The sequence below is a fragment of the Bombina bombina genome, chromosome 5 (genome assembly GCF_027579735.1).
Source record: "Bombina bombina isolate aBomBom1 chromosome 5, aBomBom1.pri, whole genome shotgun sequence".
NCBI classification, from domain to species: Eukaryota; Metazoa; Chordata; class Amphibia; order Anura; family Bombinatoridae; genus Bombina; species Bombina bombina.
This window is the reverse complement of record NC_069503.1, coordinates 293,252,497-293,268,350: the sequence shown is the minus strand read 5'-3', so window position 1 is coordinate 293,268,350 and position 15,854 is coordinate 293,252,497. Positions and strand designations below refer to the sequence as shown.

Genomic DNA, 15,854 nt, shown 5'->3' with positions numbered 1-15,854 from the left:
TTTTTTTCCTTTGATTTTAAATTATTACTGTGTTGGATTAAACAGTAAACTAAGGGGATCTAGAGGGATAGTGCAATCCAATAGATGGGTTCAATAAAATTAGTTTTTTCCAAAAAGTCTAGATATTGCAGATAAACCTTAATCTATACTTGACAAAGTAGTTTTACCTCTAAATAGACAAGTTATATTTTTAGCATGAAATTATGTTTATATGGGAATCAAGACCTAAAACCCTATTTTAATATCTTTATATATACATTTCTTACATAACATCCTTTTTAACACTCTGCTATCATAGTAACTAATATTTATATTTCTACTGATAACCATATCCATTTTTCTTTCTACTATTGCCCAACTGAGAGTCAATACTTATGTTACTCTCTTTTTACCACACACCCAAGCCAAGTATAATCCTGAATACAGTTATATAGTCTCCTATTGTCTCATTTAGGCCTAGATTACGAGTGGTCAGACCTCTGGTTTATTAAAAAAAAAGTTGCCCCAATTGTCCCCCAAATAAAGAGGTCAGTTATTTAAAATAAAATATAAATGTTAGCTTTTTTTTTTTTTACTGCACAAAGCAGTTATAAGTGGTTAAAGTGAGGGGATGTGGGGTGTTTGAAAAAAAAGGCACTGAATGGGGGACTGTGTTTTTACTGAAAATAAATATGTATATTCTTTTATACATATATATTAATGTGTTAATATGTGTACACATATAAACAGATAAATATATATTTTTATGTTGCTGCCCAACGCTGCATGATTTTCCCCTGCACTGCGCTTGGTGAATTGCTGTGTCTGACGACTTGAGAACGAGGCTCCCATTGGAGCCTATTGAAGTGCACTCTCGTAAGCGCTTGGCTTCCAGGCAATGCAAACGCGATTGCGTCTGATTTGGATTACCAGCACACATTTACGTTCGCTGGTATTACTTGTATGTATGTATTGAATGTATTGAGTACTTGTAAAGCACGGCTAATCACCCGTAAGGATCTCACGGTGCTGCTCATTTTATCGACCACTGAAGGATGAAAGGCTGAGTGGACCTCGCCAGGGATCGAACCTGCAACCCTTGGGTTGCTACAGAGCTCAGCCACAGTGCCTTAGCATGCTGAGCTATACTGAGTGGAGTGCAAATATTGCGCTAACGAAAGCACAATATTGTGTTCCACTCATAATCTAGGCCTTAATGTGTTCTCTTGTACCGTTAGCAGGATCTATTATCTAATCTGATAGTGTGTTACTTGTAATCTAGCCCACAGTGGGGTAAAGGATATAAGGACTAAGCATCTTGCTATAGATTTAACCGGAAATGGATGCTAACGTCTGAAGGTACACACAGCTTGTATGGTCTGATCTTTCAGTAGTAAGTGAAGATGGAACTTAATACCATCAGGTAGGTTCAGGTAGGTCCAAAATCTACAAGTGAGCTCCTCTTTTCACTGATGACACAGAAAAGAAAAAGACAATTCTTTGTCATGTGTTTCCTTGGGTTTGGTTTGAGGATATTTGTGTATCTGGTGCTACAGAGGAGCATATGTGGGGTTTTAAAGGGACGTGAAACCTAAGAATACAATTTAAAAATAGTTAACAATATACTTCTATTTTCAGTTCTGCATCATTCTCTTTTTATTCTAGTATTGAGCACCACATGACAGGAAATCAGGCTGCCATCTAGTGCTCTTGCTAATGTATAACATTGTTGCAAAACTGCTGCAGACACGTGCACACTCCTGAACTTACGTTCCTGATTTTCAACAAAGGATAACAAAAAATTTAAGAAAAACAGAATTTATGCTTACCTGATAAATTACTTTCTCCAACGGTGTGTCCGGTCCACGGCGTCATCCTTACTTGTGGTATATTCTCTTCCCCAACAGGAAATGGCAAAGAGTCCCAGCAAAGCTGGTCACATGATCCCTCCTAGGCTCCGCCCACCCCAGTCATTCGACCGACGGACAGGACAAAATATATATAGGAGAAACCATATGATACCGTGGTGACTGTAGTTAGAGAAAATAATTCATCAGACCTGATTAAAAAACCAGGGCGGGCCGTGGACCGGACACACCGTTGGAGAAAGTAATTTATCAGGTAAGCATAAATTCTGTTTTCTCCAACATTGGTGTGTCCGGTCCACGGCGTCATCCTTACTTGTGGGAACCAATACCAAAGCTTTAGGACACGGATGAAGGGAGGGAGCAAATCAGGTCACCTAAACGGAAGGAACCACAGCTTGCAAAATCTTTCTCCCAAAAATAGCCTCCGAAGAAGCAAAAGTATCAAATTTGTAAAATTTGGCAAAAGTGTGCAGTGAAGACCAAGTCGCTGCCTTACATATCTGGTCAACAGAAGCCTCGTTCTTGAAGGCCCATGTGGAAGCCACAGCCCTAGTGGAGTGAGCTGTGATTCTTTCAGGAGGCTGCCGTCCGGCAGTCTCATAAGCCAATCGGATGATGCTTTTAAGCCAAAAGGAAAGAGAGGTAGAAGTCGCTTTTTGACCTCTCCTTTTACCAGAATAAACAACAAACAAGGAAGATGTTTGTCTGAAATCTTTAGTAGCCTCTAAATAGAACTTTAGAGCACGGACAACGTCCAAATTGTGTAACAAACGTTCCTTCTTTGAAACTGGATTCGGACACAAAGAAGGTACAACTATCTCCTGGTTAATATTTTTGTTAGAAACAACTTTAGGAAGAAAACCAGGCTTAGTACGCAAAACCACCTTATCTGCATGGAACACCAGATAAGGAGGAGAACACTGCAGAGCAGATAACTCTGAAACTCTTCTAGCAGAAGAAATTGCAACCAAAAACAAAACTTTCCAAGATAGTAACTTAATATCTATGGAATGTAAGGGTTCAAACGGAACCCCTTGAAGAACTGAAAGAACTAGATTTAGACTCCAGGGAGGAGTCAAAGGTCTGTAAACAGGCTTGATCCTAACCAGAGCCTGAACAAATGCTTGAACATCTGGCACAGCTGCCAGTCTTTTGTGTAGTAAGACAGATAAAGCAGAGATCTGTCCCTTTAGGGAACTTGCAGATAATCCTTTCTCCAAACCTTCTTGAAGAAAGGAGAGAATCTTAGGAATTTTTATCTTATTCCATGGGAATCCTTTGGATTCACACCAACAGATATATTTTTTCCATATTTTATGGTAAATTTTTCTAGTTACAGGTTTTCTGGCCTGAACCAGAGTATCTATCACCGAATCTGAAAACCCACGCTTTGATAGAATCAAGCGTTCAATCTCCAAGCCGTCAGTTGGAGGGAGACCAGATTTGGGTGTTCGAATGGACCTTGAACAAGAAGGTCCTGTCTCAAAGGTAGCTTCCATGGTGGAGCCGATGACATATTCACCAGGTCTGCATACCAAGTCCTGCGTGGCCACGCAGGAGCTATCAAGATCACCGAGGCCCTCTCCTGATTGATCCTGGCTACCAGCCTGGGAATGAGAGGAAACGGTGGGAATACGTAAGCTAGGTTGAAAGTCCAAGGTGCTACTAGTGCATCTACTAGAGTCGCCTTGGGATCCCTGGATCTGGACCCGTAGCAAGGAACCTTGAAGTTCTGACGAGACGCCATCAGATCCATGTCTGGAATGCCCCATAATTGAGTTATTTGGGCAAAGATTTCCGGATGGAGTTCCCACTCCCCCGGATGAAATGTCTGACGACTCAGAAAATCCGCTTCCCAATTTTCCACTCCTGGGATGTGGATCGCAGACAAGTGGCAGGAGTGATCCTCCGCCCATTGAATTATTTTGGTCACTTCTTTCATCGCCAGGGAACTCTTTGTTCCCCCTTGATGATTGATATAAGCAACAGTCGTCATGTTGTCTGATTGGAACCTTATGAATTTGGCCTTTGCTAGTTGAGGCCAAGCTCTGAGAGCATTGAATATCGCTCTCAGTTCCAGAATGTTTATCGGGAGAAGAGACTCTTCCCGAGACCATAGACCCTGAGCTTTCAGGGATTCCCAGACCGCACCCCAGCCCACTAGACTGGCGTCGGTCGTGACAATGACCCACTCTGGCCTGCGGAAGCTCATTCCCTGGGACAGATGGTCCAGGGTCAGCCACCAACGGAGTGAATCTCTGGTCTTTTGATCTACTTGAATCATTGGAGACAAGTCTGTATAATCCCCATTCCACTGTTTGAGCATGCACAGTTGTAATGGTCTTAGATGAATTCGTGCAAAAGGAACTATGTCCATTGTTGCAACCATCAATCCTATTACTTCCATGCACTGCGCTATGGAAGGACGAGGAACAGAATGAAGCACTTGACAAGAGCTTAGAAGTTTTGATTTTCTGACCTCTGTCAGAAAAATCCTCATTTCTAAGGAATCTATTATTGTTCCCAAGAAGGGAACTCTTGTTGACGGGGACAGAGAACTCTTTTCTTTGTTCACCTTCCATCCGTGAGATGTGAGAAAGGCTAGAACGATGTCCGTATGAGCCTTTGCCTTTGACAGGGACGACGCTTGTATTAGAATGTCGTCCAAGTAAGGTACTACTGCAATGCCCCTTGGTCTTAGAACCGCTAGAAGGGACCCTAGCACCTTTGTGAAAATCCTTGGAGCAGTGGCTAATCCGAATGGAAGAGCCACAAACTGGTAATGTTTGTCCAGAAAAGCAAACCTTAGGAACTGATGATGTTCCTTGTGGATAGGGATATGTAGGTACGCATCCTTTAGATCCACGGTAGTCATAAATTGACTTTCCTGGATGGTGGGTAGAATCGTTCGAATAGTTTCCATTTTGAACGATGGTACCCTGAGAAATTTGTTTAGGATCTTCAAATCCAAAATTGGTCTGAACGTTCCCTCTTTTTTGGGAACTACGAACAGATTGGAATAAAATCCCATTCCTTGTTCCTTTATTGGAACTGGGTGTATCACTCCCATCTTTAACAGGTCTTCTACACAATGTAAGAATGCCTGTCTCTTTATTTGGTTTGAGGATAAGTGAGACTTGTGGAACCTTCCCCTTGGGGGTAGTTCCTTGAATTCCAGGAGATAACCTTGAGAAACTATTTCTAGCGCCCAAGGATCCTGAACATCTCTTGCCCAAGCCTGAGCAAAGAGATAGAGTCTGCCCCCCACCAGATCCGGTCCCGGATCGGGGGCTACTCCTTCATGCTGTCTTGTTAGCAGTGGCAGGTTTCTTGGCCTGCTTACCTTTGTTCCAGCCTTGCATTGGTTTCCAGGCTGGTTTGGGTTGTGAGGCATTACCCTCTTGCTTAGAGGATGCAGAATTAGAGGCTGGTCCTTTTCTGCGAAAGGGACGAAAATTAGGCTTATTTTTAGCCTTAAAAGACCTATCCTGTGGAAGGGCGTGGCCCTTTCCCCCAGTGATGTCTGAAATAATCTCTTTCAAATCAGGTCCAAATAAAGTTTTACCTTTGAAAGGAATCTTAAGTAATTTTGTCTTGGATGACACATCCGCTGACCAAGACTTTAGCCAAAGCACTCTGCGCGCCACAATAGCAAACCCAGAATTTTTCGACGCTAATTTTGCTAATTGCAAAGCGGCATCTAAAATAAAAGAGTTAGCCAATTTAAGTGCGTGAACTCTGTCCATAACCTCCTCATATGGAGTTTCTCTACTGAGCGACTTTTCTAGTTCCTCGAACCAGAACCACGCTGCCGTAGTGACAGGAACAATGCATGAAATTGGTTGTAGAAGGTAGCCTTGCTGTACAAAAATCTTTTTAAGCAAACCTTCCAATTTTTTATCCATAGGATCTTTGAAAGCACAACTATCTTCGATAGGAATAGTAGTGCGTTTGTTTAGAGTAGAAACTGCCCCCTCGACCTTGGGGACTGTCTGCCATAAGTCCTTTCTGGGGTCGACCATAGGAAATAATTTCTTAAATATAGGGGGAGGAACAAAAGGTATGCCGGGCTTTTCCCACTCTTTATTTACTATGTCCGCCACCCGCTTGGGTATAGGAAAAGCGTCGGGGGCACCGGAACCTCTAGGAACCTGTCCATCTTGCATAATTTCTCTGGAATGACCAAATTGTCACAATCATCCAGAGTAGATAACACCTCCTTAAGCAGTGCGCGGAGATGTTCTAATTTAAATTTAAATGTCACAACATCAGGTTCAGCTTGATGAGAAATTTTTCCTGAATCTGAAATTTCTCCCTCAGACAAAACCTCCCTCATGGCCCCTTCAGATTGGTGTGAGGGTATGACAGAACAATTATCATCAGCGTCCTCTTGCTCTTCAGTGTTTAAAACAGAGCAATTGCGCTTTCTCTGATAAGTAGGCATTTTGGATAAAAGATTTGCTATGGAGTTATCCATTACAGCCGTTAATTGTTGCATGGTAATAAGTATTGGCGCACTAGATGTACTAGGGGCCTCCTGCATGGGCAAAACTGGTGTAGACACAGTAGGAGATGATGTAGTATCATGTTTACTCCCCTCATTTGAGGAATCATCTTGGGCAATATCATTATTTGTGGCAGTACTGTCCTTACTTTGTTTGGACGCTATGGCACAATTATCACATAAATTTAAATGGGGAGACACATTGGCTTTCATACATATAGAACATAGCTTATCTGAAGGTATAGACATGTTAAACAGGCTTAAACTTGTCAACAATGCACAAAAAAACGTTTTAAAATAAAACCGTTACTGTCACTTTTCAAACAGAAAACACTTTATTACTGAATATGTGAAAAAGTATGAAGGAATTGTTAAAAAATTACCAAATTTTGACCACAGTGTCTTAAAGCCTTAAAAGTATTGCACACCAAATTTCAGAGCCCTTAAAATAACGGAACCAGAGCCGTTTTTCAATTTAACCCCTATACAGTCCCAGATACAGTCTTTGCTAAGACCCAACCAAGCCCTGAGGGGAATACGATACCAAATGACGCCTTCTAAAAGCTTTTTCAGAGATTCTTAGATCCACACACATGCATCTGCATGCCCTGTTCTCAAAAAACAACTGCGCATTAATGGCGCGAAAATGAGGCTCAGTCTATGACTAGAAAGGCCCCCTGACTGAAAAAGGTGTCCAATACAGTGCCTGCCGTTTTATAAACGTTCCCCAAGATTATAAATGTCAATTTTTAGCCTAAATTTGAATAATATGCACAAATAAAGCAATCGATTTAGCCCATAAAAATGTCTACCAGTTTTTTAGCCCATAATAAGCCCTTTATTCTGTTTGTTTTTGACTAAGAAAATGGCTTACCGGTCCCCATGAGGGGAAATGACAGCCTTCCAGCATTACACAGTCTTGTTAGAAATATGGCTAGTCATACCTTAAGCAGAAAAGTCTGCTAACTGTTTCCCCCAACTGAAGTTACTTCATCTCAACAGTCCTATGTGGAAACAGCAACCGATTTTAGTTACTGTCTGCTAAAATCATCTTCCTCTTACAAACAGAAATCTTCATCCTTTTCTGTTTCAGAGTAAATAGTACATACCAGCACTATTTTAAAATAACAAACACTTGATAGAAGAATAAAAACTACATTTAAACACCAAAAAACTCTTAACCATCTCCGTGGAGATGTTGCCTGTGCAACGGCAAAGAGAATGACTGAGGTGGGCGGATCCTAGGAGGGATCATGTGACCAGCTTTGCTGGGACTCTTTGCCATTTCCTGTTGGGGAAGAGAATATCCCACAAGTAAGGATGACGCCGTGGACCGGACACACCAATGTTGGAGAAATGTGATAGAAGTAAATTGGAAAGTTATTTAAAATTGAATGTTTTATCCCTTTAATAAATTAGTGCGCATGGAGTAACATTGACAGCACAGCACTGACTCAGCAATAGCTTCATTTTATTTATTTATATATATATATATATATATATATATATATATATATATATATATATATATATATATATATATATATATACATACTGTGTGTGTTTATATATAAATATATAAATATATATATATATATATATATATATATATATGAGCATGACTATCAGTGCTGCCTGGTGGCCCTTGTATGCAGTTTCTATGAGAATGGTAGTTTCTGAAGAAGTGCAGAAATTCTTGGTTGTTTACAAACAGCTAGATTACGAGTTTGGCGTTATGAGTGAAAAAGCAGCGTTATTACAAGTCTTGTCGGTATAGGTGTACTGCACACCATTTAGCCTGTCACGCAACGCTATCTTAGGTTTTATTTCACAGGTAAGTATTTAGTTTTAAATAGGTATTATTTAGTTAATAATTGTAACTTTAGTTTAGCTCTATTTTAATTATGTTAAAGTTGGGGGCGGGGGGTTAGGGTTAGGTTTAGGGGTTAATATAGTTTAATTTAGCTTGTTGCAATGTGGGGGGGTGGCAGTTTAGAGGTTAATAGGTTTATTTAGTTAATAATTGTAAATTTAATTTAGCTATATTTTTATTATGTTAAAGTTAGTGGGTGTTAGGGCTAGGCTTAGGGTTATGTTAAGGTTAGGTTTATGGGTTAATGGATTTATTTAGGGGTAGTAATGTGGGAGGCCAGAGGTTTAGGGGTTAATACATTTAGTATAGTGGCGGCGACATCGGGAGCAGCAGATTAGGGGTTAATAGTTTTATGTAGGTGGCGACGATGTTGGGGGTGGCAGATTAGGGGTTAATAACTGTATGTAGGTGGCGGCAATGTCAGTGGTGGCAGATTAGGGGTGTTTAGACTCAGGGTTTATGTTAGGGTGTTAGGTTTAAACTTAACTTTCCCCATAGACATCAATGGGGCTGCGTTACTTAGCTTTTCATTCCGCGATCACAGGTGTTAGGCTTTTTTTTTGCCGGCTCTCCCCATTGATGTCTATGGGGAAATCATACACGTCAAACCAGCGCTTGATTTCGGTGCGGTATGGAGCTCAACTCAACCATATCGCCAGCACAAGCCTGCTTTTTTTAAACTTGTAATAGCAGCGCTATAGGGAGGTGAAATAACGCCGCTTTTGTGGAGGTCGTTAAAAGCCCTATAGCGCTCAAAAATCGTAATCTAGCTAAAACTAATTTACCATCACATTAATAGGTATTCTGTCGCATCATCTATGTTTTAAACTATCCTATAATCACATATTAAAAAATTAGTTTTTCTAGATTTATCGAAAAAAATTTAATCTGAACATACATAAAACTGCTATACATATGTTACAGTGTGGTACCACAAAAATATAAATCATTCCTTTTCTTTTTTTTTTATTATATTTAACTCTACAAACATTAATATTTAGATATATTTTACATCTGAGACATATTATTTCATTATAGATTATACAATTTAACACAAACAATAGAGAACTGCAGTTATTATAGTATGTTGTGTTATTTATTATCTCATAGCTATCTTCTCTAAATGTTTCCAAATTAATAAATAATATATTACATTTTAGAAATTTATTGCAGAAAAGTTCCACAATACCAAATTAAACTTACTGTAGAAAGTAAACAATTTAAAACACAATAAACACAATTTTTCTACTTCAAAAAAATAAAACCATTTTTATATCCTTAAAATAACCTTTTTTTAAATAGCTGTATTAGTACATCATTGGTAAACAACAAATTCAAAATAAGTTGTAATTTAATTTCTCAGTCACAGTGAAGTCACCTGGTAACACCTCCGATTTCCCACTTTTTTCAATCTGTAATGTTGTCTATAAATCACAAGATTTGCGAAAACCATATAGTGCAGCAAAATGCTATTTGTGTCATAAACATTATTTAACAAGCTCTCTTACTATGTGCGTGGGCAACTAGATGATTGTCTTTTAAAATCAATGGGCTTGTTATGATGTTACACTTTATTATTGTGTGATGAAAACACTGTTAAAGAACATTACAAGAAAGACTGACATAGCAATGTAATAAAGATAAATACAGGTATACCTCACTTTACAGCGCTTCACTTTACAGCGATTCGCTAATACAGCGCTTTGTGGAGCTGAAGTTCAACCTCCAAGGATTTTGAAACAGTTCTATAATCATTGTGAGATTGCTAGAAAAGTGAATGGCACCATTTTGTTATGCTTAGTTCACTCTGTTTATAGCATTGCAGTGCAATCTGTGTCTCAGTGCTATAGTCTGGCAAATTTTACTACAGTAATTGTGACAATTTTACAGGTACAGTATTTATTGAATACTTGCTGTGCTAGTGTTAAACTGAACATAGCACTATTGCACTCCTAATATTTGTTAGTTCAAACATGTTTTCAAGTCTTTAAACACACTGGCAAGTGAAAAGAAAGCTAAAACTGCCTTGTTTCACTTTAAGGCGGTTTTCACTTTACAGCGGGGCTCCGGTCCCTAACTCGCTGTATGAGCGGGGTATACCTGTAGATAGATGCAGTTAAAGGAACACTAAACCCATTTTTTTTATTTCATGATTCAGATAGAGCATGCAGTTTTAAGCAACTTTCTAATTTACTCCTATTATCATTTTTTCTTCGTTATCATGTTATCTTTACTTGAAAAAGCAGGAATATAAGCTTAAGAGCCGTCCCATTTTTGGTTCAGCAATGTATCAAACCATTCAGCAAGCTCTACCCAGGTGCTGAACCAAAAATGGGCATGCTCTTAAGCTTACATTCCTGCTTTTTCAAGTAAAGATAACATGAGAACTAAGAAAAATTGATAATAGGAGTAAATTAGAAAGTTGCTTAAAATGTCATGCTCTATCTGAATCATTAAAGAAAAAAATTGGGTTTAGTATCCCTTTAAAGGGACAGTCTAGTCCAAAATAAACTTTCATGATTCAGATAGGGCATGTAATTTTAATTAATTTTCCAATTTACTTTTATGATCAATGTTGCTTTGTTCTCGTGGTATTCTTAGTTGAAAGCTAAACCTAGGAGGTTCATATTCTAATTTCTAAGCCCTTGAAGGTCGCCTCTTCTCTCAGGGCATTTTGACAGTTTTTCACCACTAGAGGGTGTTAGTTCATGTGTGTCATATAGATAACACTGTGCTTACACACGTGGAGTTCCTAGGAGCGAGCACTGATTGGCTAAAATGCAAGTCTGTCAAAAGAACTAAAATAGGGGGGCAGTTTGCAGAGGCTTAGATACAAGATAATTACAGAGGTAAAATGTGTATTTATATAACTGTGTTGGTAATGCAAAACTAGGGAATGGCTATTAATGGGATTATCTATCTTTTAAAACAATAAAAATTATGGTGTAGACTGTCCCTTTATTATAAAAATGTCTAGTTCTGTGTAGAAAAACAACTTTTCAATGTACTTTGTGCTTTTTCTATTTTGCCCTCTTTTCAAGTAATTTAACCCTTAAAAGTCTGTCTTTTCTAATTCTCATTAGTGAAAAAGCACTTTGTGCAGACTTCTCAAGGATAACCCTGCTTTATACCTTTCCCTAATTGGCTTTAACAGATAAGAAATTTACAACAATGCAATTTATACTAACATTGGCTATTGAAAAACAATTACATCAAACATGATGCTAATTTATTTTGAAGCTGTTTGTACTTGGTTGGTATGTTATTCTAAAACAAGACAACAAACATGTCTTGTAATTACAAGGTGTTTACTGTCCCTTTAATTAAAGTGGTAAAACCTCAATGAGTTCCATGTAATTTGTAAAACAATTTAAAAAAAAATATATAATTATGTCTGATGTGAGGCCTTTCCTATTTTAGAAAGAATTTAGCAAATGGCAAATCTCTTCAGTTTACTGAATCTAGACTTAAGTCTAAGTTGACCCTGCGGTGACTTAGCTTTCAATGGAAAGTAAAAAACTTTATCACTTAATAAAAATTGTTTGATCCTGGTTGGAAATGGGGAGACCAGACTACTCCTTTATGGTCGAGGACGTCTACTGGGAAATGTAGATCACAACGTGTATGCTCTCTATATAGACTCTGTCTGTATGTAGGGAAGAGACTCCCCCCCCCCCTTTTTTTGGCTCTTTTGTTCCTCCATCTTGATGGATTCAGGCTTCTTGAATATATAGTGCAAATCTCTAGATTGTGTTTCAGTGTTCTCAAACTGTGTTTAGAGAATAACAACTTTTTTACTATATTAATATTTGATTCAACTGAACTTCTAAGTCTGTCATGACTTTTTTCTCTTGAATTAAGTATTATGGCGTCCTCACCAGCAGTAAGACCACTCATACTATGGACATATATCTGGTAATTTGATGCACCTGTTTTATCTATTATGTACTATGTTTTCTTCTTTATTGTGTAAACACCTGTGAAAACGCAATAAAAAAAAACTATTTTTTAAATAGTTTCATCCTTCAATTTCTCATATTTTCAAGGCAGCTGAGGTGATCTAAAACAGTTTAAGCTTGACGTTGATTTTAGCAATAAACACAAACCTTTTTGTTAGCATGATGATTCAAAAATGGGGGTTTAAATGTTTGAAAAATAATTTTTATACCATACATTTAATTTACGTTGTATGAATGTCACCAAAGACAATATAAGTGCAATAATACATAGCAGTTAGGGCCAGAATATTGAGGTATTTTACTAGAATAAATAAGATGTTTTTCTTTGTTGCCAATTGTGGGATAAACTGCAACACTGGGAAACAGTTCTTCACGCAGGCACCTTGGTTATTAGCATGGCTTTTCATCCATCAGTATTCGAGCACTGGTTTAATCTGTAAAAAATAAAAGTTGGATTTAAATTTTCATCTTTAAATACATTTAAAATATTTTAGTCAAGCACATGCAGTAAAACTGATAGTAGGAGATATGTATATATATATACTGTATATATATATATATATATATATACACACACACACACACATACATAGACATATTTAGACATGTATAGGTATATATCTCAATGTAAAATCTATTTGTCTGCTTTTTTTTTCTTAAACCTAAGACCTCATATCTTTGCGCCTTTATAACTTTTTGTCTATTTTTTTTTTTTAATATTTTTTATTAGATGGCGTTATTGTGAGTGCAAGGGTGCTTTGTAATGTATTTTTGATGTTTTGTAACACTTTTTTTGCTAAACAGTTAACCAGAGCTCTGAGGTCACGCTAACCCAATGCGCGTTAACTCCAATTGGGCTCAATCGATCGCATTTACTTTCAACTTGTAATATGAGTGGAAAACCTGACGCCAAGTCTTCATTTTTTAAAAACAAATTAACATTCTTTACACTGCTTTTATTTTTTTAAAAGCCAAATTCAACCCGCCATTTGCCTTATTTGGAGGAGTCAATCTGGGCTTTAGCCCTAAGAGAACAAGGCTAGCCACTGCCATCAATTTAATATAAAATGAATTGTTTTACAGTTGATATCTGATAAAGCCAATTAGAGACAGATATATAGCAGAGTCAGCCTTGAGATGTCAGCAGGATGCATTTTAAGTTTTGAGAATAAGAAATGGCTCAGTTTTCAGAAGTTACATGAAAAGTGGCAAAATAAATAATGAAAGTGCATTGCAAAGGTGTTCATTACACATAACTAAACATGTAATAAATATTCTAAGGTATTTACTGTCCCTTTAATTTTCTGCAAGGTGAGCTTTGGCATTCCCATTAAATCTATTATTAGAACAGTGATGAACAACTTCCGAAGATATGCGGACTGCAGATTAATATTTTAGAAGCCTTAAGAGCTGCATATAATTTTTGGCTATTAAACACACAGTAAAATGTCCAGTGGCACAGGGCCAGATTTAGTTAGGTTTGCAGTGTACCCCCCTCTATAAATATACCCTTTTTGCCCACCCACCAGAAGTCTCCAAGGCACACGTTTTAGCATGTTCCTGGGTTTGCAAAAACTATGGTGCTCAGAAATGAGTGCAGTGGGCCACATGTGGCCTATAGAGCTCCAGCTGGCCTCCCTGATTTAGAGGAAGCAAAAGCTCAGACTGTACACTTCATCTTGTTAACAATTTTGCATTCATACAAGGCTGTATTTTCAGTATAATAAGTGAGGATTATACTCTATATTCACTAAGATATGAGATCAGAGGGAGAGTGCAGAACTTTGCTAAAACACCCATGGAAGAAATGACAATTATTCTATCTTGTTTACATGCAACTGGAATTCTTTAGATTTTATGACCCTTTTTATCACAAACGTGCACTTACCGAGGTTAAAGCAAAAGCTTTAACCTAAGTTTTTATGTTTTGTTTGTTGTGGTTTAAATGTCCTGGGTGTAGACAAGGTTGTTAGATCTGTGCCAAATGTGAGATCATTATTTACAAAGAAATAATGAGAAACATTGCACACAAATTATAAGACAATTAGTGAGTAGCATGGTGAACAAGCTTTGTTTTTAAACTATTTTGCTATTTTGTCTTAAAGAATGAATGACTGTTACCAAGAAGTAGTTATTTCATCACAAATAAAAAAAATCAGCTAAATTAAGATTGTTAAATTGCTATCCTGTTTGCTGTGTATTCCATACTCAATTTTCTGTTCCTTTATTAAATTAAAAAAATTATTAAATTAAAAAAAAGAAAAGGTTTGCAAATCTTAATAATTATTGCTGCTGACTTAATGAATGGTTTGCAGTCATGATACTGCTTACTTTAATGAGGGGGTCAACTCTTCACATCGAAAGTCCTGTGAGTGCACCTTTCTTTGGCTGCTGTATTTTATTCAAGTTTGCACCCAGGCGGATGCCCTACAAGTGGGAAGGATCTGGTAATTGGATATATATATATATATATATATATATATATATATATATATATATATATATATATATATATATATATATATATATATATATATATATATATATATAAAGACAAAGGAAGGCACTATTTGGTCTTTTTAGTGAGTAACTTTAATTAATAAAGTGTGACGTTTCGGGGACACACCCCCCTTCCTCAGAGGAAGGGGAGTGTGTCCCCGAAACGTCACACTTTATTCATTAAAGTTACTCACTAAAAAGACCAGAGAGTGCCTTCCTTTATTTTTATATTTACCTGCTGGCACCCTGGCATTATGCTTTTGGAGGTGAGAGTGCTCTCTTTGAACATTATTTTAAATATATATATATATGCCAATGTTATTGAATGGTTCCAAGATAGATATGCCTATGCTAGATTATTTTGTGCTTTAGGAGCAGAATTATCAAGCTCCGAATGGTCTAAAGACTGCTGCTCCATAACTTGTCTGCCTGCTCTGAGGCGGAGGACAGAAATCAACCCAATCAAATATGATTGGGCTGATTGACACCGTCTGCTAGCGGCCAATTGGCCGCAAATCTGCAGGGGGCGGTATGTGCAATGATAAATGTTGACCGCGTATGTTGTCGGCATTTATCGATGTGCGGCGGACATAATACTCTACATCGTATCATGTCCGCTCGCACTTTGATAAATATGCCCCTTAGTGAAAAATGAGAAGGATACATCATTATGTATTATTTGTGAGAAAATAATGAAAACTACACAAGAGTATTAACACAAATCACTTTAACACACAAATTTAGATTAGTTTACCTAAATGTAAACAAAAAATGTTGTTGACCCATATGCATAAAAGACAGGTTTGCAAATTAAATTAGTGGCTATTCAAATGGACTGGATTGGCTTAGAAAATTAAAGGGACAGTCTAGTCAAAATTAAACTTATATTATTTAGATAGGACATGTAATTTTAATCAACTTTCCAATTTACTTTTATCATCAAATTTGCTTTGTTCTCTTGGTATTCTTAGTTGAAACTAAACCTTGAGGGCTGCCTCTTATCACATGCTTTTAAAATTGCTTTTCACAACAACAGACTTTGGGCCATATAGATAACACTGTGTTCAGGCACAGGGAGTTATTTAAGAGTTAGCACAAAACAATACTAAATGCAAGTCAATAAATAATAAATAGTCACAGTCATGTGATCAGGGGGCTGTCAGAAGGTTCCT

At 37.5% G+C, this 15,854-nt stretch overlaps 1 protein-coding gene across 1 annotated transcript in view; it reads right to left on the bottom strand.

Moving 5' to 3' along the window:
• Positions 1 to 10,760: 10,760 nt before the first annotated feature.
• HEPACAM2 (HEPACAM family member 2) overlaps positions 10,761 to 15,854 on the bottom strand; it is a 94,571-nt gene continuing 89,477 nt past the window's right edge. Inside the window, exon 10 of the mRNA XM_053712975.1 lies at positions 10,761 to 12,617. Within this exon, the coding sequence (XP_053568950.1) occupies positions 12,587 to 12,617 (31 nt within the window). The 3' untranslated portion in view covers positions 10,761 to 12,586. The remainder of the gene's footprint in view (positions 12,618 to 15,854) is intronic.